The sequence below is a fragment of the Kogia breviceps genome, chromosome 1 (genome assembly GCF_026419965.1).
Source record: "Kogia breviceps isolate mKogBre1 chromosome 1, mKogBre1 haplotype 1, whole genome shotgun sequence".
Taxonomy (NCBI): domain Eukaryota; kingdom Metazoa; phylum Chordata; class Mammalia; order Artiodactyla; family Physeteridae; genus Kogia; species Kogia breviceps.
In genome coordinates this window covers 176676656-176701730 of record NC_081310.1, presented here as the reverse complement: position 1 = coordinate 176701730, position 25075 = coordinate 176676656, and the positions used below count along the sequence as shown (strand labels likewise).

The window sequence follows — 25075 nt, the reverse complement described above, 5'->3', positions numbered from 1 at the left end:
GAGTGTATACCCCAGGACTGTGGGTTGTGAGTACAGACTGGGGGACGTAGGCACTGCATGTATGTGCAGGTGCCCTGTGCACTCTGGGGACTGTGGGTGCCCTTGTTGCAGTGCCTGTGCCTTCCCAGGGCCCAGATACCTTTGGGCCTCACTTTCCTTCCTCCTCCATTCCCAGCAGGCTCTGCCAAGGCTGAGAGCGACAAACGACTAAGTGTGGGGCCAGGCCAGGGGCTAGGGTCGGCAGTGGATGAGCACCAGGACAATGTCTTCTTCCCCAGTGGGCGACCGCCTCACCTGGAAGAGCTGCACACGCAGGCCCAGGAGGGGCTCCGTTCCCTCCAGCACCAAGGTAACCTCCTCCTCCTCTCTCCAGCGCTACTTTCGGCTCCTAAAGTCAGGGGCCTAGCTCAACATACTTTCTGATGCCTTTCAGAAAAACAGAAACTGAACAAGGGTGCCTGGGACCATGGAGACACACAGAGCATCCAGGTGAGCCCTGCCCCCAGCTCAGTCTTGATGTATTCCTCTCTCCCTGCTTGACTTCTGACAAGTATGTCTTTGGACCCTTCTGGATCTGTTTCCTTTCTGTATCATGAAAGGCTAGACGAGATGCCCCAGAAGGCTGGTCCAGGGTAGCTCTAGCTGATGCCTGCTCAGTGCTAGGTGATGCTGGAGCAGGTCGGTGGGGGGTGAATCTGAGTCAGAAGTTACAAAGGGGAGCCTGAGGAGGCAAAGGTAAGGCCCACTCACGCCTCTGGGCCGATCCTTTTCCCCCCAATAGTCCTCCCGGACCGGGCCAGATGATGATAGCATCTCCTTCTGCAGCCAGACCACGTCTTACACAGCTGAGAGCTCCACGGCAGAGGATGCTCTCTCCGTCCGCTCTGAGATGATCCAGCGCAAAGGTATCCACTCACCAGCCAGGATTGTTGGGCAGGAGAGGGGGTGGTGGGCACCCAGCACCTGCAGCTTTCCCTTTTCCTCCTAATCTAGTGTTTCCCAAGACTGTGATTCAGTGGATTCAGGAAACATAGTACCCTGTGTCCTCTTGGAGGTTCATAATGAGCATTAACCGAAAAGCAGGACAGTGAAGAGCTGAGAAACCTGGTTTTGAGCCTAGTGTTGCTATTTACAGCTGTGTGATCTTGGGCCAACCCTTTACCTCTCTGTGCTTCTGTTTGATGTTCTATAAAAATGAGGATAAGAATACGTATCTTATTGGAATGAATGCCAAGTGTTTAGCATGCTAACACATAATAAGTGTTCGCTAAATGGAAATCATCATTACTGACCTAGTAAAGCCTTCCAGAAGGCTTGCAGAAAAGTGTCTAGCTTTGTTTAACCCAGCTTTGCCCATGCCCACTTGACTGTGGAAATCTTTTCTCACAGAGTTCTTATTAATATTCTATAAAAGTTGTGCTCTGCAGAATGTGCCCCGAGACCTGCTGTAACAGTTTCTCTCCCTGGACTCACCTGCAGGGTCCACCTTCCGACCGCATGACTCATTTCCCAAATCATCTGGAAAGTCAGGGCGGCGGCGGCGGGAGCGGCGGAGCACGGTGCTGGGACTGCCACAGCACGTGCAGAAGGAACTCGGTGAGCGCCTGATGAGTAGGCTGTGGGCGGGCAGCCCTGGCCACCCCCTCTGCTGACTCTCACGCCCTCCCTGTCCATTCCAGGCCTGCGGAATGAACGTGAGGCACCAGGTACTCCTCGGCCTCCCGGTCCACGGGACGCTGTACGCATCCCCACGGTGGACGGCCATCCGGCAGGCCTGGCCTCAGGGCCAGGGGCCAGGGTGTCCCTGCAGGCGCTGGAGGCGGAGGCCGAAGCTGGTGCCCAGGCAGAGGCCATGCTGCAGCGCCACATCGACCGCATCTACCGGGACGACACGCTTGTTGGCCGGTCCACGGGGGCCAGGCCCTTGCCGCTGACCCGGCCCATGTCCCTAGCAGTGCCCGGACTGACTGGAGGGGCAGGGCCTCCAGAACCCCTGAGCCCGGCCATGTCCATCTCGCCCCAGGCCACCTACTTGTCGAAGCTGATCCCGCACGCCGTGCTGCCGCCCACAGTGGACGTGGTGGCCTTGGGCCGCTGCAGCCTGCGCACGCTGAGCCGCTGCAGCCTGCTCTCAGCCAGCCCGGCCTCCATCCGCTCGCTGGGCCACTTCTCCTCGGTCTCCAGCCCGCGGCCCCGCAGCCGCCACCCTTCCTCCTCCAGTGACACCTGGAGCCACTCTCAGTCCTCTGAGACCATTGTGTCTGACGGCTCCACCCTCTCCTCTAAGGGTGGCTCAGAGGGCCGGCCAGAGGGCTCTGTGGCCAACAGTAACGTGGCGCCCCCTCCCCTGGGGGGCAGCGGGAGGGGCTCTCCCAGCGGGGGCAGCACTGCCGAGGCCTCGGACACTGTCAGCATTCGGAGCGGTGGCCAGTTGTCCGGCCGGAGTGTGTCCCTACGGAAGCTGAAGCGGCCCCCGCCACCTCCCCGCCGGACCCACTCGCTCCATCAGCGCAGCTCAGCAGCACGTGATGGGCCCCTGGGGCTGCCTCCCAAGCCCGAGCGGAAGCAGCAGCAACAGCTGCCCCGGCCGCCCACCACTGGCGGGTCAGAAGGGATGGGGACAGCACCCTGTCCATCCAGCTCAGTAGGCAGCTGGGTGCCTGGCTTGTCTCCAGGTGGCTCCCGGCGTCCCCCACGCTCCCCAGAACGGACACTCTCACCCTCCAGTGGATACTCGAGCCAAAGTGGTACCCCTACCCTCCCTCCCAAGGGTCTGACAGGGGCCCCTGCTTCCCCAGGCAAGGCCCAACCTCCTAAACCAGAGCGTGTCGCTTCCCTTCGATCTCCCGGGGCCTCGGTCTCCTCCTCCCTCACGTCTCTATGTTCCTCCTCCTCTGATCCGGCGCCCTCAGACCGCTCTGGTCTGCATGTGTCGACCGCCCTGGGTGACAGGTTTGTCATACCTCCTCACCCCAAGGTGCCTGCCCCGTTCTCCCCACCTCCCTCTAAGCCCAAGAGCCCAAACCAAGCTGCCCCTGCTCCAGCTGCCCCTGCTGTGGTCCCTGGGCCCATCTCTACCACTGCTGCCAGCCCTGAGTCCCCACCTACTCCCCAGACATCCCCAGACATAACCCCACCTCAGGCATCTCCCGGTGCCTCCAAAGACCAGTCACCCCCACCATCCCCACCCCCATCTTATCACCCACCCCCGCCACCCACTAAGAAGCCAGAGGTGGTTGAGGAGGCCTTGTCTGCCCTGGAGACTGCTGAGGAGGCCCTCCAAGATCCCACCTGGCCCCCACCCCCGCCTCCTGCACCGGAGGAGCAGGACCTGTCCATGGCTGACTTCCCTCCACCCGAGGAGGCCTTTTTCTCTGTGGCCAGCCCTGAGCCTGCAGACCCTTCACGCCCCCCGGAGCCCTCCTTAGCTACTGTCTCCTTCCAGAGCCAGCCCTGTGGTACCCCAGATCTTCCTCCAGCTCTACCAGCCCCATCTGCTGCTGGTTCTGTCCCTGGGCTTCAGGCCAAGGTCCCTCGGAGGGAACCTGGGGGCTGCAGCAAGGGTGGCGGCCTTCCCAGGGAGGATGCTGGTGCACCCCTGGTCACACCCTCACTCCTGCAGATGGTTCGGCTGCGCTCTGTAGGCTCTCCCACAGTGGCTCCGACTCCAGCGTCAGGGCCGTCGGCCCCCCAGAAGCCACTGCGAAGGGCCCTGTCAGGGCGGGCCAGCCCAGCGCCTCCCTCAGGGCTCCACGCTGCTGTTCGGCTCAAGGCCTCCAATCTGGCTGCCAGCGTGGGCCCTGCGAGTGCCCAGCCCAATGGACCACCTGAGGCAGAGCCGCGGTCCCCTGCCTCTACTGCCAGCTTCATCTTCTCCAAGGGCACCAAGAAGCTGCAGCTGGAGCGGCCCGTGTCCCCTGAGACCCAGGCTGACCTCCAGCGGAACCTGATAGCTGAACTTCGGAGCGTCTCAGAGCAATGGCCACCCCAGGCCCCAAAGAAGCCACCTAAGGCCCCCCCGCCTGTGGCCCGCAAGCCTTCTGGGGGAGTCGCCCCTGCCACCTCGCCCAGCTTTCCTCGGGCTGAGCCCCTTCCTGCTCCTCCCACCAATGGGCTCCCCCATGCCGAGGACAGGACTAAGGAGGAGCTGGCAGAGAATGGAGGTGTCCTGCAGCGGGTGGGTCCAGAGGAGAAGCTGGGCCTGCCTGGCACAGGTACGGTGGGCAGGGAGGGAGGGGTGGGGTGGGGGTCCCATCACTGGTCATGGGAAACAGGTATCAGAAGTCCTGCCATTAGGGATTTGCTCTTGGTTTCTGGTCTCGGGGTGCCTGGGAAGGGTGACTTGTCACCTCTGATGAGCTGCACTGAAGGAGCATGGATTGTGGGGCTTTGGAGTCAGACTTACTGAAATTTGAAGTTTGAATTCCAACTTTGCCATTTTATCTACCCATCCTAGCCTCGGGTTCCTCACTGTAAAGTGTGAGGCAGCGATACATTGTAGTGGCAGAGGGAACGTTTGTAAAATGTCCAGCCCAGTGCTGCTGTCGTGGTCAGTAAAGTGAGGGGGTGAGGATGTGCCCTGGGCTCTCAGTGGTCAGAACCAAGCTAGGGGGTCCCTTGCTGAGTGTCCCTTCTTTTCTCTCCACAGACCCACAGAAAGAGCTGGTCTGACCACCAGGCACCTTGCTGGCACTGCTGACCCATCCCAGGAATACAATCTCAGGGACCTGAGCGGCTCCAAGGATGAGAGGATACGGCAGACACTTAACCTAATAGGGAGGATGCCTGCAGCCTTAACCTCCACGGCCTTCAATATTTACGCAAGTCTGGTGTGGCTCCTGTCCTCCAAGTCATCCGGCTCTCATGCCTTTTCCTGAATGGATTCACCTCTGGCAGCTGCCGCTTCAGTCTTGGCCTTAGCCTCATCTTGAAGGAGGTAGCTGGTGGGAGTGGGTGTCTGTGCCCCTGCTGGCCTCAAAGCCACAAAACTGGGAACAGAACACCTCACTTGAGGTTTTTTTTTTTCCTTTTTTTTTTAATGTCCAAATCATGCACATGCTGTAGTCCAGAGTCAAAGCACTTTTGAAAAGTGGCTGCATGTCCATCCTCCAGGGCCCGCGAAGCCACATTCCAGGGGCCTGTTTACATGGCAGCAGCATCAGTCCCCAGCAGCCAGCCCATGGCTGGGACTAATCTGTCCCTCTCCTCCGATCCAGTTTGCAACTTTTCTTAGTTCTTGGAGGTAGGCAAGTAGTTGTATTCCCACAGGCTTCTCCAGGCTGGAGGCAGGAGTGGGGCTGTGGAATTCCAAAGCACAAAAGGTGCAGTGGGGGGTTAGCCCTCCTGTGCCTCAACTTGCCACCAACCAGCCTCCTGCCTTCTAGTTCTGCCAGGTGCTCCATGCAGGGGACAGGAAGTGGGAGACTGCCAGGCCCCAAATGGGTGGGGGAGAGAGAACCAGAGGGGAGGTCCACAGGCTCTCTCTGTCCTCAGAGAGTGGGAGAACAGAGAGTCACGTCATGGGGAACTTGGCCCTGTTTTACTTGATCAGGTTGAGGTGGGCGGTACGACTCTTCAGAGGCCGGAGCCACAGGCCATGGCAAAGCTGGGTTCCTGTCAGCTCGACAGGAAGTACTGAGGACATGGATGGAGGGGTGGGTCTGGCAGGGAAGAGCCTATTTGGGCAGTGGGCCCAGACCCGGCCCTATGGATTTCATCCTCTGACCTTTACTCTGCACCGAGCACGTCCTTTTTGCAGCTGCCTTTCAGCACAGGTGGTTCCACTGTGGGGAGCTGATGCTGAGTGACAGGATGGGAAGCCAAAGGTGCATTCTATTACAGACTCTTCCCTAGTCAATGAGGGGGAACTCAGTGCTCCTAGGGGCGGGCTGGGTGGTTCCCCCCTAGACATCAGCCTCTGCTACTGATCTCTCCTCCAGGAATTTTGCTGACCTTTCCACTTTCAGCCTGCGCCACCTATCTCGGTAAGCTGGCTTCCTCACTGGCCCCGGTGGCTCCACGGGGGTGGCCCTAGTGCCTCCTTCCACTGCAGCATGGCTGTCACCAGGTCACCCCTTCTGTCTTGATCCTCTTTCCTCAACAGTGACTCAGGCTTGAGCCGGGCAAGGGACCTTGCTTTTAGCTGCTGCTTCTCCACCCAGGAGAGAGGTTGACCCCCTCCCAGAAAAAGAGCTGGGAACACAGGGGATGTGGTCTGAGATCCCAGGTTCCTATGGCCCTCTCTCACTATTCTCTTCTCTCTGTAGCTATAAACCAATGTTCTTCCCTGCCCTTTGGGTAATGGAGAGCTGCTGCTGGGTATGTGTTGTGCCTGCCCAGTGAGTTGGGGAAAGAGGACAGTCAGTAAGCACTCCTCTGCTCAGAGCTCCTGATTCAACCCCCGAGAACTGGGAACCAGGACCAGGCCAAAGCTTCCATGACACCAGGCCCTGGCAGCAGCCTCAGAGCTGCTGGAGGTAGGAGGGAGCCCACCTTCTGTGTTTCTTTCCCTCCCCTTCCTATGTTACTGGAGCCCCTTGTCTTCAGTTAGGTTCTTCTGAGCTTGTTTCCCCACTGGGTGGGACAGAGTAGAAAGGAGAAGGGAGGATCTCCAAGAGGCCATCCTTTTGTCCTCTTGGGTAAATGAGCTTGACCTAGTGCACATGGAGAGACCAAAAGCCTCTGATTTTTAATTTCCATAAAAATGTTAGAGGGGTGTGTGTGTGTGTGTGTGTGTGCGCGCGCGCGTGCGTGCGTGTGTATGTATATACACACACACGCACACATATATATATATGTATTTCTTTTAAGTTTCTGAGTCTTTGATATGTCTATACAAACAATCTATTCCCTCTGCTCTGAAGCTGGAGTGATACACATGGAAAAAGCTGTGTGGGTTTCATTCAAAGATGTTAATTAAATGATTAAAACTTGGCTGTGGCTGCTGCTTCTTAATGGGGTGGGTCAAGGTGGTGGTCTGGGCCCACATTTAGAAGGGACGATGTTCTGGACCCTAAAGCGAGCCTCTTCTTTTTAACACTGCTAAAGGGAAAGTCAAGGTGTCTGCCATCCAGCCTAGTCTACCCCCCGCTCCCATTACAGGGTCAAAAGTCCAAGATACAAACAGCCCAAGGCTGGGTGAGGGGCCCAGAAGCTGCTACACAATGTGTTCTCCTTTCCTGAGACGGTGCAGCTCACAGACAGGTCCCGTCCAGACACCCTTGTTTAGACATTTTATTTGAATTTATGACAATGATGCTTAGCGGTCCTGATTGAGACGCCTTATGGAGAAGTACCGCACCCTCCCTGAAGAGAGAACCAGGCTGTGCCATCCAACAACACGCAGCTGGTTTAGGGAGTGTCCCCCCAGCAGGATCAAAGGGCAATCCAGGAGTCCTGGGGCAGGCTCTGCCCCAGCGACAAGCCTCAGGGTTGGCAGGCATTGGGGAAAGCTGCCAACCACTTGGTAGACCACTAGGCTCTCTGTTTTCCCTTCCCTTCCCTTTTCAAATCCCACAGTTTCCTGTTGGGGAGAGGCTGTAATTAGCCCAGTTCAGGCACCAGATCCCAGCCAGAGGCACAGTTGCTGGGATAACGCTAGGAAAACTGGAAGCCAATATTTTTCCAGTTACAAGAATTATGGCATAAACTTTTTCTGAGTTATGTCATATTGAAACCAGATTTGTCATGTCAGCTGCCAAGGGAAGAAGGTAGGGCTGCACTCCCTGCATTGCCCTGCGCTCATCACTACCCGGGAGGTCAGCCTCTCCCTGCAGCTAGACAGGGTGATCCTGGATCCTGGGGAGGCTGAGCTGCCCCTCACCAAATCTTGCACCTCACAGAGTCCCAAACTTCCTGCTTCAGTGTTCTGGGAGATGGGTAAGCAGATGATGGAGGGAGCAAATTAAGGAGACAGCAGATGACTCGGGACGATGAGAGAAGGGCGGAAGACGCCAGGTTGGCTAGCTGATGTTCCCCCCTTTCAGTGATTTACAGGAGATGTGCCCTAGCTTGGTCATGAAGTTGGTTTGCTTCCACTGTGCGATGCACTCCTCAGAAATTTTGAAGTCAGCCTGGACAAGAAAAACAACAGAAGTGATTATAGTGATGGTGGCAGGACTACAAGCAAACAAAAACTCTTATACTTGGGCTTCCCTGGTGGCGCAGCGGTTGAGAATCCGCCTGCCGATGCAGGAGACACGGGTTCGTGCCCTGGTCCGGGAAGATCCCACATGCCGCGGAGCAACTAAGCCCGTGAGCCATGGCCGCTAGGCCTGCGCGTTCGGAGCCTGTGCTCCGCAACGGGAGAGGCCACAACAGTGAGAGGCCCGCATACCACACACACACAAAAAAAACTCTTATACTACTAGTAGTGTGAATTGACTTAACTTCTCTAAGAGGGCAGTTTGCGAAAAGCTTTCATTTCAAGGTATTCCTATCTTTTGCCTAAGGTAAGTTCATTTTAGGGATTTAGTTTAAGAAAATAATCATGAATAAATACAAAGAACTAGGTACCAGGACATCCATCCTAGCATTCTAAGAGTGAAAAACTGAGAACCACCTCTGTCTAATAAGGTTTGGGGTAAATTATAATATAATACTGTGTGTGTGTGTGTGTGTGTGTGTGTGTGTGTGTGTGTGTGTGTGTGTGTGTGGTTCTCCCCCCTGTGTGTGTGTGTGTGTGTGTGTGTGGTTCTCCCCCCTGTGTGTGTGTGTGTGTGTGTGTGTGTGTGTGTGTGTGTGTGTGTGTGTGTGTGTGTGTGTGTGTGTGTGTGTGTGTGTTCTCCCCCCTCAGTATTTAAGAAGATGGGGAAATCTTTGAGGCCTAAAGTTAAATTAAAAAAAAAAAGAAAAGAAAAGAAAAGAAGAAGAGGGACTTCCCTGGTGGTCCAGTAGTAAAGAATCTGCCTTCCAATGCAGGGGATGCTGGTTCGATCTCTGGTCAGGGAACTAAGATCCCACATGCTGCGGGGCAACTAAGCCTGCGCGCCACAACTACTGAGCTCGCGCGCCTCAACTAGAGCCCGCATACCGCAAACCATAGAGCCCACGCACTCTGGAGCCCATGCCACAACTAGAGAAGAGAAAACCTGCAGGCCACAACTAGAGAGAAACCCGTGCCACAGCGAAGAGCCTGCGTGCTACAACGAGCAGATCCCACATGCCGCAAGGAAGACCCGACACAGCCAAATAAATAAATACTTTTTAAAAAAGAACAATAAACGTGGTATGACTCAAACTATAAATATATTATCACTATGCATAGAGAAAGTCCAGAAGGAAATAATCACTAATGACATTTTTCAGCATCTCTAGGTAGCAGGACTATGGATGTTTTATTTTCTTCATTTTCCCCTACATTTTAGCCATTTCTACAATGAAAATTTATTTTATAGCTAGAAAAAAATAGTGGATTCAAAAAACTGGCCTGGAAAACTAGGAAATGAGGGAGGGGACAAAGCCACTTGCCACTTGCAGGAGGATGGAGAAGTAGAAACCACTGTAAACGCCCTCCAGAAATACTGTCTAGTTGAGGAAACAAGGTACTAACTAGAAAAAGTCACACGTGTAGTGTTAGTTCCACGAGGAGAGTGAATCTCTGCTGCTTTATTCACTGATGTAGCCCAAGCACCTAGAACAGTGCCAGACACATATATTAGTGTGCTGAATGAATGAATGAATTCGGGGCAGGCCATGTGAGTCAATGCCCCTGAAGCAAAGAGAATGAGTGCTCTCAGATCAAGGTGGGCAGGAGGGACCTCAGGAGGGCTCTGATCCTGGCTCCATCATTTCCGGTGACCCTGTGTGGCAGGTATCCTGCCAGATAAACTGGGGATAATCCCCTATCACATACGGAAGGTCAAATGAGGAAATGTCTCAAGTCCCTGACACAGTGCCTCAAACAGTCTGTCAGTACCTGCGAGGGCCCACAGGCTCCTCAGGCACCTCATTTGACAGGTCTGGAATGACGAAGGAAGAGAGGGGCTTAGACGCAGGAAGGCCCAGCTGGGAAAAGGGCAGGTGTGGATTCAGTAACAGAGCAATCTGGAGGCAGTCCAGGCAGCCCTGGTATGAGGGAAAACGTGCAGATTGTTACCTGCAATTTCTCAAAGACTTTCTTCTTGGGCTTAAGCTCTTCATCTGGTTGGCCTTTCTCATAGCCTTTCACAAACACTCGCTCACCAGGAGCAGAGCCGGCAGGAGGGTCCAGAGGCTCAACCTTGCGGCTTGCCCCTTCTCTGGGAAGACACACAGGACAAGATAAGAGTGAGGCTATGGACTGTCTCCAGCTGCCATGGAGGCCAAACCACTGGGGCCTTTTCTAGGGGCCTAATGGGAATTAGGGAACCCTCAATGCCAGGGCCCTAGGAGTTCCTCACTGCTGTACTATGTCTCTGGATATCACCAGCATTGGGTTAACCAGGGCTGAACTGAAATTCTATGTCAGGAGAGACTCCAAAATCCGGGCTTTTAGGGGAGGAAGTATATGACATAACAGCCAGTGAACTGGGTCTGAATCCTGGTTTCACCTCTTACTAGTAGAGACCTGAGCATGCACACAGCTTAGAATCTTCCATTTCTGTTTTAATAAAGTTAACTTTAGGTAAAGTGCTTCATCCACGGCTCTTGTACAATAAATAATCCCTCCATGCATCATCTTTTGGGTAGTGTTCTCAGGGCCTCCACCTGGCATGTGGAAGGGCAGCAAGTGGGCTAATCCCCCCCCTTCCGGGCCTCCCCAGGCCCTGTGCTCCCCACCCCCCAAGTCCTCACTCACATAGAAGCACACAGGAGCATGCCTTGGGACTCGATTCCTCTCATCTTCTGGGGTTTCAGATTGCATAGCACCACCACCAGCCTGTCCTGCAGTTCTTCCCTGGGCGCAAACTGCACCAGGCCACTCACCACAGTCCGTGGTTCAGCTTCCCCCACATCAATCTTCTCCACATACAGGCTGTCTGCATCTGGGTGCTGCCAGCAAGAGATGTCAGGCTCAGAGAACATCATAATGGAATAGATCATGGGGCCTGGTGAACCCTCTGACTCCAGAAAGGGGCATCCACTCCTTACTGAGGCCCTGGAGGAACCCCCTTAGCGCTAACTCTCCAGGTCCCAGGCAGCAGACATGAGAAGGGGCCCCGAAGAGGCAGATTTGAGTAACATGAGCCTAATTACTTGTGTTAGAAGTGGAAGGAACCTCTAACAGACATTAAAATGGCCTGGACTGCCTGGGTGGCCACCATTATGGCCATGTGTGCACCAGATCAATCCCAGTCCTGGGGGGACTGGAAGACGGGAGACAGCTGCTGGCTTTACCATCCAAAACAAGAGCATCAGCAGCTATTTCAAGGTAGTTTTGGTGGTTAGTCTAATATGGTGAAAAGCAAATCAATACGGGGAGAAAAAAACACCCAGACCACTGGTCCCAGTCCGATGGTTGCATAACCATCCGCCTCTGGGAAAAAGGGAGTCCTCCCTTCACCATTTTCTGGGGTGGGGAGAGGGAAGGACAAAGTAGCTGATCCAAGATAAGGCCTGTGGCTAGTCCAGACAAGGCCTGTGGCTAGTCCAGACAAGCTGGGAGAGACCAGTGAGTCAATCAGACTGGATATGATGGATAAACAAGCTCCTTCTGACTAACATCCCTCCGTATTCTGAGTTCCTAGCTGTGTTTGTTTGAATAAGGTCCAGAGATAGCAAAGGGAAAAAAGCCTGACCCCTGGAATTAGATGCCTGTGTTCTGACTCGCAATATGACCTCAGGGATGTTACTTCCCATCCCAGGCCAGGTTTCCTCCAGATGGAAGCAGACAAACCTGACCCCTGTCTGACTCTCCGGGACGTGGTAGAAAATGAGTACCTTGTCCACACTAATGACTCGCCCCACACGGATATCCAGGCGGGATGGGATGACCTCCTCTGGTTCTGAATTCTTGGCTGGGCCTTTGGCAACTGGCTCTGGAGATAAGAAGAACCCAAGGCTCAGAACTCTCCTCCTTCCCATGACAGGTCAGCTGCTGATCCCCACAAATGACACGAGCAGGACTTAGTACAGAATCCCCAGAATCTACCCACTGAATTATACCTTCTTTAAAAATACAGCCGGCAGCCTTTGAGAAGTGACATGCCAGACTTCATCTCTCTCTCCTTCAGGTATTGGGCTGGAGAGGAGGGGAGGGGCCAAGTGTAGCTTTGCCACCATTGGGGCATTCCACATATATTCAGCCATTCTTCCTTTTCTGGCCGGGCCACACAAGACCCTCAATGTTATCTCAGCATCGTGGATGCCTAGCTGGCCAACTAAGAACCAGTCAGGAGCACGTGGAAGGGAACTGGGCGAATCTAGAGATGAGCTTCCCTGAGATGCTGCGCGGACCCTGCCCGAGCAGCTGCATAACCCTCATGGTCTAACCCAATTGGTCTCCTTAACTGAAGAGGCGGATTTTGTGAAAGGATCAAAGTACATGTCTCAAACCAGCACTCACAGCAGTGTTGGTACAGCAGGATGTAATCACTTCATAGTACCGACCAGACCAAATGCAAGATGACTGGAGTTCCATTCCACCAGTCAACGGGGCATGACATTCCTGCACTTCAGACCATGCACCCACCACCGGCTTCTTGGGCCTGAATTGAAGACAGACCCTTTTCTGAGGCCCACTGACAGGCTCTCTACCTGATGATGTCACCCCCTCCCCCAGCCCGACCCCTCCCCAGCTGGCCTTACTCTGCTTCGAGGGATCTGGGTAGGCAGCGCTGGACAGTTTCTTTAGTGCAGGGGTATTAAACTTTTCCCGGATGGGATCCAGCAACTTGTTGAGGGCGACTTCAACAGAATTCTTTAGGTCTCCAGGGTGCACAACCTGCAAGTGTACAAGGCCAGGTGAGAAGGGGCACTGAAACAGGTGAATTGGGCATAGGACACCTGAATCTACTAAGAATAATGTGCATATAGGATGCAGGGTGTTTTCTGAGCAGAGTCTTATTTGAACCTCAGAACAAGCTTGTGAAACTGGTAGAGCAGAGAAGGGGAAATAGGTTCCAAAGGTTATCTAATATGTCCAAGAGCCAGGTCTTTTGACACTGAATTCCACACTAACTTGAGGGTTTTTAGAGGCTGAATGTTTTTAATTGACTTCTTCTAGTCCCTGCATTTATGCTCAGAGTAGTGGCATAAAGCACGTGTTATTTACACGTGCTTTAGGGAAACATTTAGGGAAACATTCACATAGGGAACCTAGGAGCTAGAGACAGCCTGAGGGGGGAGCTGAGTGAGCAAGAAGGAAGAACAGGGCTTTGGAGTTAGAGCCTGGGGTGAGAGTCCCAGTTAGCTGGGTGACCCCCAACCAGGCACTTAACCCCTCTGAGCTTTGGATTCTTCACTTAAAAAATGAAAATAACAATACCTTTACCTCCTAGAGTCAGAATAAGGATTAAATCACTTAACATGGGTAAAAATGGTGAGTAGTGCTAGTACATGGTAGGAGCTCAGTAATTCCATTTTTTCTTCTCGCGTCCTGTGACTACCACTTTTACATCCCAAATCTGGCCCCAAAGGATCTTCTAAGATATTCTGAGGGGACGTCCCCTAGGTATGAATACATGTAATAAAACAATGCCTATGTTTTTGTTTCTGATGTTACCTATGTTTTTGTTTCTGATGTTATTCCTTCATTTCCTTGGGAATGTTTCATATTTTTAAAAAAATAAATTTATTTATTTTAGGCTGCCTTGGGTCTTCGTTGCTGCACGTGGGCTTTCTCTAGTTGCGGCGAGTGGGGGCTACTCTTCTTTGCAGTGGGCATGCTTCTCATTGCGGTGGCTTCTCTTGTTGGGGAGAGTGGGCTCTAGGTGTGAGGGCTTCAATAGTTGTGGCACGTGGGGTCAGTAGTTGTGGTGCTTAGCTGCTCTGCGGCATGTGGGATCTTCCCAGACCAGGGCTTGAACCCGTGTCCCTTGCACTGGCAGGAGGATTCTTAACCACTGTGCCACCCAGAGAAGTCCCAAATGTTTCATTTGTAATAGAAAAGCTTTCGACCTGCACTGTCCAATATGGTAGCCACAAGCCTCATGTGCATATTTAAATGTAAGTTAAAATTCAGTTCCTCAGTTTACTGGTCACATTGTGAGGTTCAACAGACACATGTGGCCAGTGGCGACTGTGTTAGTACAGATAGAACATGTCCACCGTCACAGAAAGTGCTGCTGGTTACGCTGTCAGGCTCTTTCTTCAGAAGCATTTCTTCTATTCCGTCTCATCAGTCCCACAAAGGACTGTTCACAGCGTTGAGGAGTGGGGTGTGGGTTCTGTGGCCTGCCTCAGATGGCAGACAGAAGGGTTTCAGAGCAATAGCTGCCAAATGTCCAAAAAATGGGCCTTAACGGCCCTCAGACCTCAGAGGTCATTGAGTCTTTTCTTCCACTTGATGCTCAAACCCTCATACAACCTTGCCTCCAGTGGTCCTCTGGCCTCTGCCTGAACACCTCAGTGATGGGGAATGCAAGGTCAGGCCAGGCAGCCCTGCCCATCACCACACCATTGAGGCCACTAGAAAGTTCTTCAAGCCTAAACAAGCCTCCCTGTGGTCCCTACCCGCAGCCCTAGTTCAGCCGTCTGGTGCCACAAGAAGGAACCTCACGCCTCGTCCAGGAGAGCCCTTCCTGTGTTCAAGGATGGGTGAACACATACTTGCTTCCCAGCTCAACACGCCCAGTTCTTTCAGCTGTGCTTTGTGACACAGTTTGCAGTCTGTTCCCTATCATGGCATCCTTCCTCTCCCCACCAACACACCCCAGACTGTCAAATAAACCTCACACAATTGAAGTCCAGGGCTGAATGAACAACCCCAAAGGTACTCAGAACAATGTAGAACTGAACGGACGATCAACTCCCTGGTTCCAGACTCTACATTTCTGATGACTGAGGCCAAGACCTCATGAACATTTCTGACAGCCCCGTCACATTGCTGATTCAGCCCAAATTCAGTCAGTCAAGACCCCTCCTTTCACTCCCCATACACAGCTATCACTCCTTCCCTTCGTGATCTGGCCCTGCCTCCCTCTCCCACAGTGCCCCCATCACCTTGTAGACTCTAGTCAGACGAAAGCACTTACGATTCCTTAGACACCACGCTGTTTTCATCTTACCACATCTGTGCACAATGCGTTCCCTCACAGGTTTCCTCATGAACTCCTAATCCTCACGTGAAACGGTGTTTGGATGTTGTCCCCTCCACAAAGCTTTCCCAGACAGCCTGGTAATCACTTCCTCCTGTTCTATTTCTGGACCATGTATACTTGGTACAGTAACCAGTAAATGATTATTTATTTACATGTCTGCCTCTCCTATGGACTATGAGCTTCATGAGGATTTGATCCTCTTTGTAATGCCAGCCCCTAGCATGGTGCCAAGCACATGCGCACCTAGTGAGTCTTGTTAAATTGTTTGTTGAAATGAATAGTATTCTCTATTCTGTTCTTTTATAGTTGTGTCTCTTTTCTGAACCTTGATTGTACCTGTCCCTGAAATGCTTCATCTTGTTGAGTTTGTCGGTCCTTCATTGCAGGTTAAGTCCTTTGGAGTGTGATTAGGACACCAATATATTAGCTTTGTGCCATTTGCTAATCTAATCCATGAACTACGTGAATCTAAGCCACTAATACAAAATATATGGACCCAAGAGCATGATGACAGAGCCCTGTGGCACATAACAAGAAACCTGGCGAGGCCATATGGGGAGGTTTGTCAGAATGAGTTCAGCGGGGATTACTCCTCCTCTGGTATTACCTCATCAGCAAAGTCCTTTTCCAGGTCCAAGTAAGCTGTGTAGGTTTTGTTTCCACCCCATTTTTCATCTCGAAGGATCACGAACTCTATAAGAAAAAGGATCCATGCCAACAAACTCACTGATAATGGCAAGTCAGCATTCCTGGCCCAAATGTATGGGTATCTGTAGTTTCTGCCATATATTTTGAACTTCATCATATGGCATTTTATTGTTTTTAAATTGGATGAGTGGCAATGTTGTATACCCAGCTAGCATCCAAGCTTGGGGGAATGATCGTGTCTTACATTTCTTTTGTATTCCTCCAGTCCACTTGCCTGACCCCTTCATTTCTACCACCCCTGCTCACCCTGACACCGCACTTAGAACCTACCCTGTTAACAAACACACAGACAACTCAACGATATCCCCACTTTAATCACACATTAATATATGAGAAATCAGAGCAGAGAAGCGGGGAAGCCAGTCCCTGGAGGAAGACTCTGTGACAAACCACAAGTATGATCATAGCACTGGTTTTGCTATTTCAGCCTGGCCTCTGAGAAGAAAACAGGCAGTATCTTACCAGACTTGAGGGGAAAGAGGACATGCTTGATGAAGGACAGAACGCCATTGTTCTCCACGTTCCCTGGCTCACAGAAGGCCTTCTTCAGTTTTTTCTTCACATCCTCTTTCCGATCCAGGAGATCTATCTTGGACTCCTAGAAGCCAGGGAGGAGAGGAGGACCTCTTGTGGTTGAAAATGAGAATATGCTCAACTAATTTGTATTTTAATTTTTTTGGACAAAGATTTAAACATTAAATGACTTTAACAAATGCAGAATTAATCGTAATGAAGGACCACTCACAATACTAAATAAAAATATTTTAATGTTTCTCTGTTCTTCCCAGGCCTTATTTGCAGCATATGGAATCGTTACAAATTTGTAGCTGGAGAATAAACCTCCTGTGTTTTTTCACTTGAGACTGTATCGTAAGTACTTTTGAGTGGCTGCCTAGTCTTCACTTGTAATTTTTATACTGTATTATATTCCCAATTATTAGTGACAACATAATTTATTTGGCAATTTCTAAACTGTTAGATTATGTTCTCATTTTTACAAACTATATACAATGCTACGATGAACATCTTTGCAGAGGTCCTTTGGCCTTCTCTAGGATTATAGCTACCCAAAACTGCTAGGCCCCAAGCTGTTTTCTGACAGGCATATATCAAGTGACATTGCCATCAGCAGTGTGTCAGAATACTTGTTTCACAGCCATCACCAACACCAGGTATTAGGTATTATCAAGAGCCATTTGTCCATTTTAGGGTAACAGGCTTTGTTTCTTATTTTGGAGTGAGTGAACTCAACGCCCATTTGTGTCCAGTGGTTACCAAGCTCTGGTCAACATATGACTGTATGTGAATCACCTGGGGTGCTTAAAATAACACAAATTACCGGCTCCACCCAAAGCTAATAAATCAAAATTTCTTGGGGTTGGCCCAGGCGTTTGTATTTTAAAAGGCTCTGCATGTGATTCTGCTGCAGTCACATTTAGGAACTGCTGCTGGCAGTGATTTCCAGGATGAAGATATGGTGAACGTTACTTAATAGGGTGAGTGATAGACATTGTCAGAGAAACAACTGACACATAGGGCATTTTAATGAGAGAAAAAGGAATGAGTCTATTCCTTTAAAAATAATAACAGTTTCTATGCCTATATTTACCAATCCATGATCAGACAAAGATCTAGAAATCAGACTTAAAGCACTAGCTGAGTATCCAAAAATGACTCCAATCAGAATCAACTAGTAAGCTTTGAAAGAAAATACAGATTCCTGAGTTGTTCCCCAGAACCACTTTATCAGAATCTCTAAGGACAGGGCCTTAATCAACACACTCTCTCTCTCTTTTTTTAAAAGTCCCCTAGCTGATTCTGAAGATCAGTCATGTTTGGGAACTTAGAACCCAACCTTTCACACCTTTGAGTTCCACTAATTCTTCTATTCTGTGCCTTAGTGATCAGAACAAAAGTGCACTTTCCCCAAGCTGGACTTTTAAATGTTAAAAGACATCATATTTATCAAAATCATTACATTAAGCATCACCCTAAGGATCAAGATGCTAACTGGTGTCAACAAGGACATACTGTATAGCACAGGGAACTCTACCCAATATTCTGTAATAATCTATATGGGAAAAGAATTTGAAAAAGAATGGATATATGTGTATGTATAATTGAATCACTTTGCTGTACACCTGAAACTAACACAACATTATAAATCAACTATATTCTAATATAAAATAAATATTAAATTAAAAATAAAAAGATGCCCAGGACTTTCCTGGTGGCACAGTTGTTAAGACTCTGAGCTCCCAATGCAGGGGGCCTGGGTTTGATCCCTGGGTTAGGGAACTATATCCCACATGCATGCCGCAACTAAGAGTTTGCATGCCACAACTAAGGAGTCGGTGAGCCACAACTAAGGGGCCTGCCGGTTGCAACTAAGACCCAGCACAACCAAATAAATAAATAAATAAAATAAATATTAAAAAAGAAAGATGCTAATTGGTGAAATGCAACCATAGCCTTCTCATTAATAAGGCTAACTCTTATCACAGTTCCATGGGTGAAGAAACTACTTTTGCTTGTACATTTTTTTCTTTAATTTATTTTTGGCTGTGTTGGGTCTTTGTTGCTGCGTGGGGGCTTTCTTTAGTTGTGGCGAGCCGGGGGCTACTCTTTGTTGCGGTGCGTGGGCTTCTCATTGCAGTGGCTTCTCTTGTTGCGGAGCACAGGCTCTAGGAGTGTGGGCTTCAGTAGTTGGGGCTCACCGGCTCTAGAGCACAGGCTCAGTGGTTGTGGCACACAGACTTAGGATCTTCCCGGACCAGGGCTTGAACCCGTGTCCTCTGCATTGGCAGGCGGACTCCCACTGCGCCACCAGGGAAGCCCCTTTGCTTGTACTTTTTATCAGCAGCGGTAAAACTTAAAATTATGATTGGATCTCATCAGAACTGCTCCCTGGGTCCTTCAATACTCAAGAACCACTGGAATTAATTGGGTAACTTAAGATTTCTTATAGCTCAGATATTTGAGAATTTTAGTTAGCCAGGTTACTGTTCTTTCTAGTCCTCAATTTCTTCATCTCTTGCTGAAGATTTCTCAACTCAAGTCAGAGCTGGCAACCTACCTCTTCTGAAGAGCTCATTTTGCTGCCAGTTAATCCTGGAACCATAGGATTCATCAGGTGGACCCGTTTTGAGTAGCCAAGTGCAGGGAGGTACTAGGGGGTTAGAAAGAAACACACGAAAGCAGATATTAGTATAAATTCCTCCTCGGTGCCCCGATCTCATCTAACCTGGCCTGTCACATAACAGTTTGATATATTCCTGCCAATCTTTTTTTTCTACTGAATATATAACCTTTCAGTGGTGATCATATTAACAAGGGTTTTTTTTTTTTTCCCTACTGTTTTTCTATTAGTATTACATTGTGAGGCTATTGGACTTACCCTACCACCATAAACAACTCTAAAAGCTGGAAATATAGAAATATTCCATTTCTATAAACTGCAAATAACCATTTGCAGACATTAGACAGTAATAAGTGTAGGGCTACAAATCTTGAGAGAAGGGAGCTAGGTGACCCTACATCCACCCTGGCTTCCTCCTTGAGGGCATTTTTTTCAAACTGAGTGCTGAGAAAAAGAGACCAAGCAGAGAGCAGCAGTTTGACTAAGCAGAGGAGATAGAGATTGGAATTCAGGGCTACCAGGAGGCTAGGATTAGGGGAGGGGCTCCAGAGAGAAAGGAGCCCCCTCCAAAAATCTAGGTCAAAGTTCTCCATTGCTTTCTTGATTGACTCATAGCTGTGCGTTCATTCGGAGAGACAGCAGGAAGCCCAGCAGAAAACAGGCTCTGGGAGGCTAGAGACCTGAACAAATTTTAGGGACTCCACAGTGCTGGAGAGACAGAAGTTGAAGTTTAGGTCCAATCAAAGCAGAGAGGGTTTTGTGAATACCCTGAGATTTCAGTTTGAGACCCCAGAAAGGCCACATACTAAGATAAGGTCTGTATTATAGGAGTAAGAGCAAACTGAAATAGACCTATTCTAACAAAGCCTAAAACCCACCCTTGACAGAATCAAGGTGATAAATCAGTAATTAAATAGAAAACATGTACTCTATAAATATAATTTAGAGCCTCTACAGCATATCTATGGTGTCTCTGATATACTAAAAAGTACTAGAAATGGGAAGCAGAAAAAAAATGACTGAGAGTCAAGAGGAAACAGTCAATAAAAGCAGACACAGAAATAATCCAGATAATGGAATAAGGAGATCAGGATGTCAAAATAACTACGATTGGTGTGTTAAAGGAAACAGAGGAAAAGATGGACAAAATGGATAAAAGATGGAGAACTATAAAAGAGAATTGGAATCTATAAAAAAGAATCAAATGGAAGTTCTAAAATGGCACAGTACAATACTGGATGGATTTAACAGAAGACAGGATTAATGAACATGAAGAAAAATCAACAGAAAATAACCAAACTAAAGCACAGAGGGAAACAACAGAACAGGCTATGAGACATGTGGGACATGATCAAGAGGTCTAATCTGTGTAAAATTAGGGTCTCAAGAGGAGAGAGAGAAGAGGACAGAAACAATATTTAAAGGAAATAGTAGGGGACGATTTTCCAAATGTGATGAAAATATCAACCCATAGACTCAAGAAGCTCAGCAAAATCCAAGCAGGATAAATACAAAGAAAACTAAAGCTTAAAACACCGTTGTCAAATTGCTAAAAATCAGAGGCAGAGAAAACCTTAAAAGCAACCAGAGAAAAGATATACTATCTGCAAAGGAGAAACAATGATACTTACAGGTGACTTTTCAATGGAAACTATAAAAGCCAGAGGCAACAGGACAACTCCTTAAAATGCTAAAAGAAAATAACTGCAAATCTATAATTTTATACCCATTGAAAGCCAAGGGAAAAAAAAACAAAAACAAAAAAGAAAGCAAAGGAAAGATGTCCTCAGACAAAAGAAAGAACTCATTACCAAGAGACCTGCATTGAAAACACAAAACACAAAGGGGTCTTTAGGCCAAAGGAAAATGATCCCAGAGGGAAGCACAGAGGCACAGAACCGCAGGATGAAATCAAGAGTATCAGAAAGGGTAAGTGGGGGTAAATACACATGAAAATTGATTGTTTAAAAAACAATTATAATCAAGTCTTTGGGATTTAAAATATATGTAAAAATGAAATATATGACAACAGCACAAAGGGCAGGAGGGCATTAAATGGGATAAAACTATTGTAGGTTCTTGCATTGTTGGGAAGTGGTAAAAATATCTAACAAACTATTAAATTATAAAGACAGATGTTGTAATCTCTAGGGCAGGGCTGGGCAAAACTTTTCTGTAAAAGGTCAGATAATAAATATTACAGGCTCTGTGGGCCACATGTGGTCGCCACTGCATGTTAGTTTTCATTTTTTAAAAATAGCCCTTAAAAAACATAAAAACCATTCTTAGAGCTTCTGAGTCATACAAAAACAGGCCATAGGCCATTCTTTTCTAGAATAATAAAAAGTTCAACTAAAAAGTTAATAGAGGATGGGCTTCCCTGGTGGCACAGTGGTTGAGAGTCTGCCTGCTGATGCAGGGGACACGGATTTGTGCACTGGTCCGGGAAGATCCCACATGCCGCGGAGCAGCTGGGCCCGTGAGCCATGGCCGCTGAGCCTGCGTGTCCAGAGCCTGTGCTCCACAATGGTAGAGGCCACAACAGAGAGAGGCCCGCGTACCGCAAAAAAAAAAAAAAAAAAAAAAAAAAAAAAGTTAATAGAGATAAAATGGAATAAGAAATACTTGAATAATAATAAAAATGCATGGACTGTAAACATTTCCCCATTTATTAAATATATCCAAAAACTATTTTGAAATATTATATGATATCCCACTGTTAGGGGACTTCCCTGGTGGCACACTGGTTAAGAATCCTCCTGCCAATGAAGGGGACACGGGTTCAAGCCCTGGTCCAGGAAGATCCCACGTGCCATGGAGCAACGAAGCCCATGTGCCACAACTACTGAGCCTGCATTCTAGAGCTCATGAGCAACAACTACTGAGCCCATGAGACACAACTACTGAAGCCCGCGCACCTAGAGCCCGTGCTCCGCAACGAGAAGGCACCGCAATGAGAAGTCTGCGCACTGCTACGAAGAGTAGCCCCTGCTCGCCACGAGAGAAAGCCAGCGCGTAGCAACAAAGACCCAACTCAGCCAAAAATAAATAAATTAATTAATTAAAAAAAAATCCCACTGTGAGGACTTATCATAGTGTATTTAACCAATCCCTTGCCATTGAATGTAAGTTTATTTCCTAGATTTTGATTTAATTTGATAACAAATACTTTTATACGTAAGTCAAGCTGCACTTTAATATTTTTTTAATTAAAAAAATTAAAAACATTAAAAAAATTTTGGCTGCGCCACAAGGCTTGCGGGATCTCAGTTTCCCCACCAGGGATTGAACCTGGGCCACGGCAGTGAAAGTGCCGAATACTAACCACTAGACCACCAGGGAAACTCCCAAGTTGCACTTTTAAAATTATATCTTGAGGACATATTTGTATAATTACTAGGACAAAGGGTAGAAACATTTTAGAGTCATCAAATCACCCATCAGGAATTTACATTTTTACTAGCAGTGTTTTCTCTACTCCCTTACCAATATGAGGTTTTGAGAAGCTTTCAAAAATACCAACCACTTCTCAAGAGCCCCTTTCAACTTACTCAAGTTCTTTCCCAGAAATGAAGTATTATGGATTTGTGCTAATTTCCTCTTTTAAACCCTGGTAAGCCTCATCTCAGAGATGAGTCATTTATTTAAGATCCAGAGCAATATGGACCAAATGGCCTGGGAAAGAACAGTAGTTCTGACTGGTGTTGCCTTTCCCTGGAAACTGAGCTATTAAGAAAGAAGCAAAAAAGAAGAAAAAAAAGAAGCAAATCCAACAGCTTTGGGGGCAGCTTCCTGGTGGCGGCAGCAAGAGCACAGGCTTTTGAGTCAGACAGATCTGAATGCTAATTCCTGCTCAGTCACTAACTGTGTGATACTGGACAGCTTTCTTACTCTCTCTATCCTCAGCTTTCTTATCTGCAAAACAAGGAGAATAATACCTACCATACCATATGATTGCTGGCACTGGCACATTCAAGAAACTGTAATGCACACATCTGCGGGTCAAAAGAGAAAAAAGATAGGAAAAAGAGGACACTAACCTTCTCTGCAAAGGTGAAAATCTTTCTCTGGTCAACTCCTCCAAATTGGGCATCTACTTTCAAATACTCTTCATCCAAGGCCTGTGGAAAGAAACACATGAGCATAAACTCCTACTGTATTTCCTCTGTATGGGTCTAAGAAATCAGAAACTTTTGAAAACCACTAAAATTTTCCGAAGGTAGAACCAGGAAGCAAATAAGCAGCACTCAGCCTTCCTGTTGGCTTCAAGAGCTAGATACACATTTGCTGAGTGCCTGCAGTGAACAATATCCGATGTGGATGTCATGGGGTATAAAAATAAGAAGGGTCTCTGCTCTCAGGAAGCTTACAGTCCAGTGAGGAAGGGAGAGAAGACATATCATAGTCATGTCAAAGGTACCCAATGAATAAGGCAGCCTGTGACAAGTGTCAAATAACTGGCATAAGAAGGAAGCCCTGTGAGAGCTCAGAAAAAAGGGGCAAGACTGAACTAGTATAAACAAACAGTTACTATCACTTATTAGATGTCACGCCTAGTGTCAGTCCTGTGGATGCAGAGATGAATCAGACCCAGATTCTGCCTTCAAGAAGCCAATTAACTAGCTGGGGAGAGAGACACATGAATATGTAATTTCTCTACAGCATGCCAAGGGCTAACTTACATGTTCATTTAAAGAACATGCTAACACGAAGAAAGACATTATTATTATTATTTTTGCGGTATGCGGGCCTCTCACTGCTGTGGCCTCTCCCGCTGCAGAGCACAGGCTCTGGACGCGCAGGTTCAGCGGCCATGGCTCACGGGCCCAGCCGCTCTGCGGCATGTGGGATCTTCCCAGACCGGGGCACGAACCCGCGTCCCCTGCATCGACAGGAGGACTCTCAACCACTGCGCCACCAGGGAAGCCCGAAGAAAGACATTATTATCTCTGTTCAGACTGGTGGTGGTGAAGGCTTCCTAGAATCAGACTGTGGGCTGAGCTTGGTTTTGAAGAATATATAGATGTTTTTCACCATGCAGAGGAAACAGAATGTGAGAGGGTATAGAGGTGTGAAGTGTTTAGGCAAATTATGAGTGATTCAGTCTGCAAAAGCACAAACTCCAAGGGATGTGGGAAGTGGTGAGTGATGAGGTTAGAAAAGTTGGTAAAGGGCTTCCCTGGTGGCGCAGTGGTTAAGAATCCGCCTACCAATGCAGGGAATCATGGGTTCGAGCCCTGGTCCGGGAAGATCCCACATGCTACGGAGCAACTAAGCCCGTGCTCCACAACTACTGAGCCTGCGCTCTAGAACCCGTAAGCCAAAACTACTGAGCTCGAGTGCCACAACTACTGAAGCCTGTGCGCCTAGAGCCTGTGCTCCGCAACAAGAGAAGCCACTGCAATAAGAAGCTCGCGCACCGCAAAGAGTAGCCCCCACTCACCGCAACTAGAGAAAGCCCGCGCGATGAAGACCCAATGCAGCCCCCCCAAAATTAATTAATTAATTAAAAAAAAAGAAAAAGAAAAGAAAAGTTGGTAAGGACCCTGAATGTCATGTGAGGGTGCCTAGCAACATCCTGGACAGTGAATGATTTTAAGGAGGGAAGAAACATGATTCACGCACTGCAGAAAAATCACACCAGTAAGGCGGCAGAGTGTGGAGTGGTGGCCTGAGGACTAGAGATAAAGAAAACGGCCGGAAGGCTGCTGTGAGAGGCCAGGTGAGAAATAACAATGAACCAAGTCAGTGAGGATGTACAGCAAGAATGAATTTAAGAGATTTTTAAGAAATAGTATTGATAACATTTAGTGTCCGATTGGATTCAGGGGGAGAGGAAGAGAAGGTAAGCAAGCAGTTAGAATGTGAGAACAGCATTGTCCAACAGAACTTTCTGTGAGGATGAATACGTTCCATATCTGTGCTGTCCAACAGGTTAGCCTCTAGCCACACGTGGCTTGTGAGCAAACTGAAGTAACAGCCAGTATGACTGGAGAACTAAAAATTTTAATTTTAATTACTTCAATAGCCACATATGACTATGACAAGA

At 48.8% G+C, this 25075-nt stretch overlaps 2 protein-coding genes across 8 annotated transcripts in view; one reads left to right on the top strand and one right to left on the bottom strand.

Annotated features, from left to right (window-relative positions):
- Positions 1–6933, top strand: part of NHSL3 (NHS like 3) — a 28244-nt gene extending 21311 nt beyond the window's left edge. For 3 of the 7 annotated variants that reach the window (XM_067012244.1, XM_067012256.1, XM_067012266.1), the window contains exons 2-7: positions 179–349; positions 434–489; positions 782–905; positions 1480–1596; positions 1680–4214; positions 4649–6933. In XM_067012244.1, coding sequence (XP_066868345.1) covers positions 179–349; positions 434–489; positions 782–905; positions 1480–1596; positions 1680–4214; positions 4649–4671 — 3026 coding nt within the window. In that variant the 3' untranslated portion in view covers positions 4672–6933. Of the gene's footprint in view, positions 1–175; positions 350–433; positions 490–781; positions 906–1479; positions 1597–1679; positions 4215–4456; positions 4550–4648 lie in introns of all 7 variants that reach the window. The other 4 variants (XM_059070874.2, XM_067012249.1, XM_067012259.1 and 1 more) reach the window with 2 other exon arrangements.
- Positions 6934–7220: 287 nt separating this feature from the next.
- Positions 7221–25075, bottom strand: part of YARS1 (tyrosyl-tRNA synthetase 1) — a 34798-nt gene continuing 16943 nt past the window's right edge. The window contains exons 5-13 of the mRNA XM_059070936.2: positions 23067–23147; positions 18964–19056; positions 16350–16485; positions 15787–15872; positions 12727–12862; positions 11860–11957; positions 10778–10971; positions 10097–10238; positions 7221–8072 (exon numbers count right to left, since the gene is read on the bottom strand). Of these exons, the coding sequence (XP_058926919.1) occupies positions 7962–8072; positions 10097–10238; positions 10778–10971; positions 11860–11957; positions 12727–12862; positions 15787–15872; positions 16350–16485; positions 18964–19056; positions 23067–23147 (1077 nt within the window). The 3' untranslated portion in view covers positions 7221–7961. The remainder of the gene's footprint in view (positions 8073–10096; positions 10239–10777; positions 10972–11859; positions 11958–12726; positions 12863–15786; positions 15873–16349; positions 16486–18963; positions 19057–23066; positions 23148–25075) is intronic.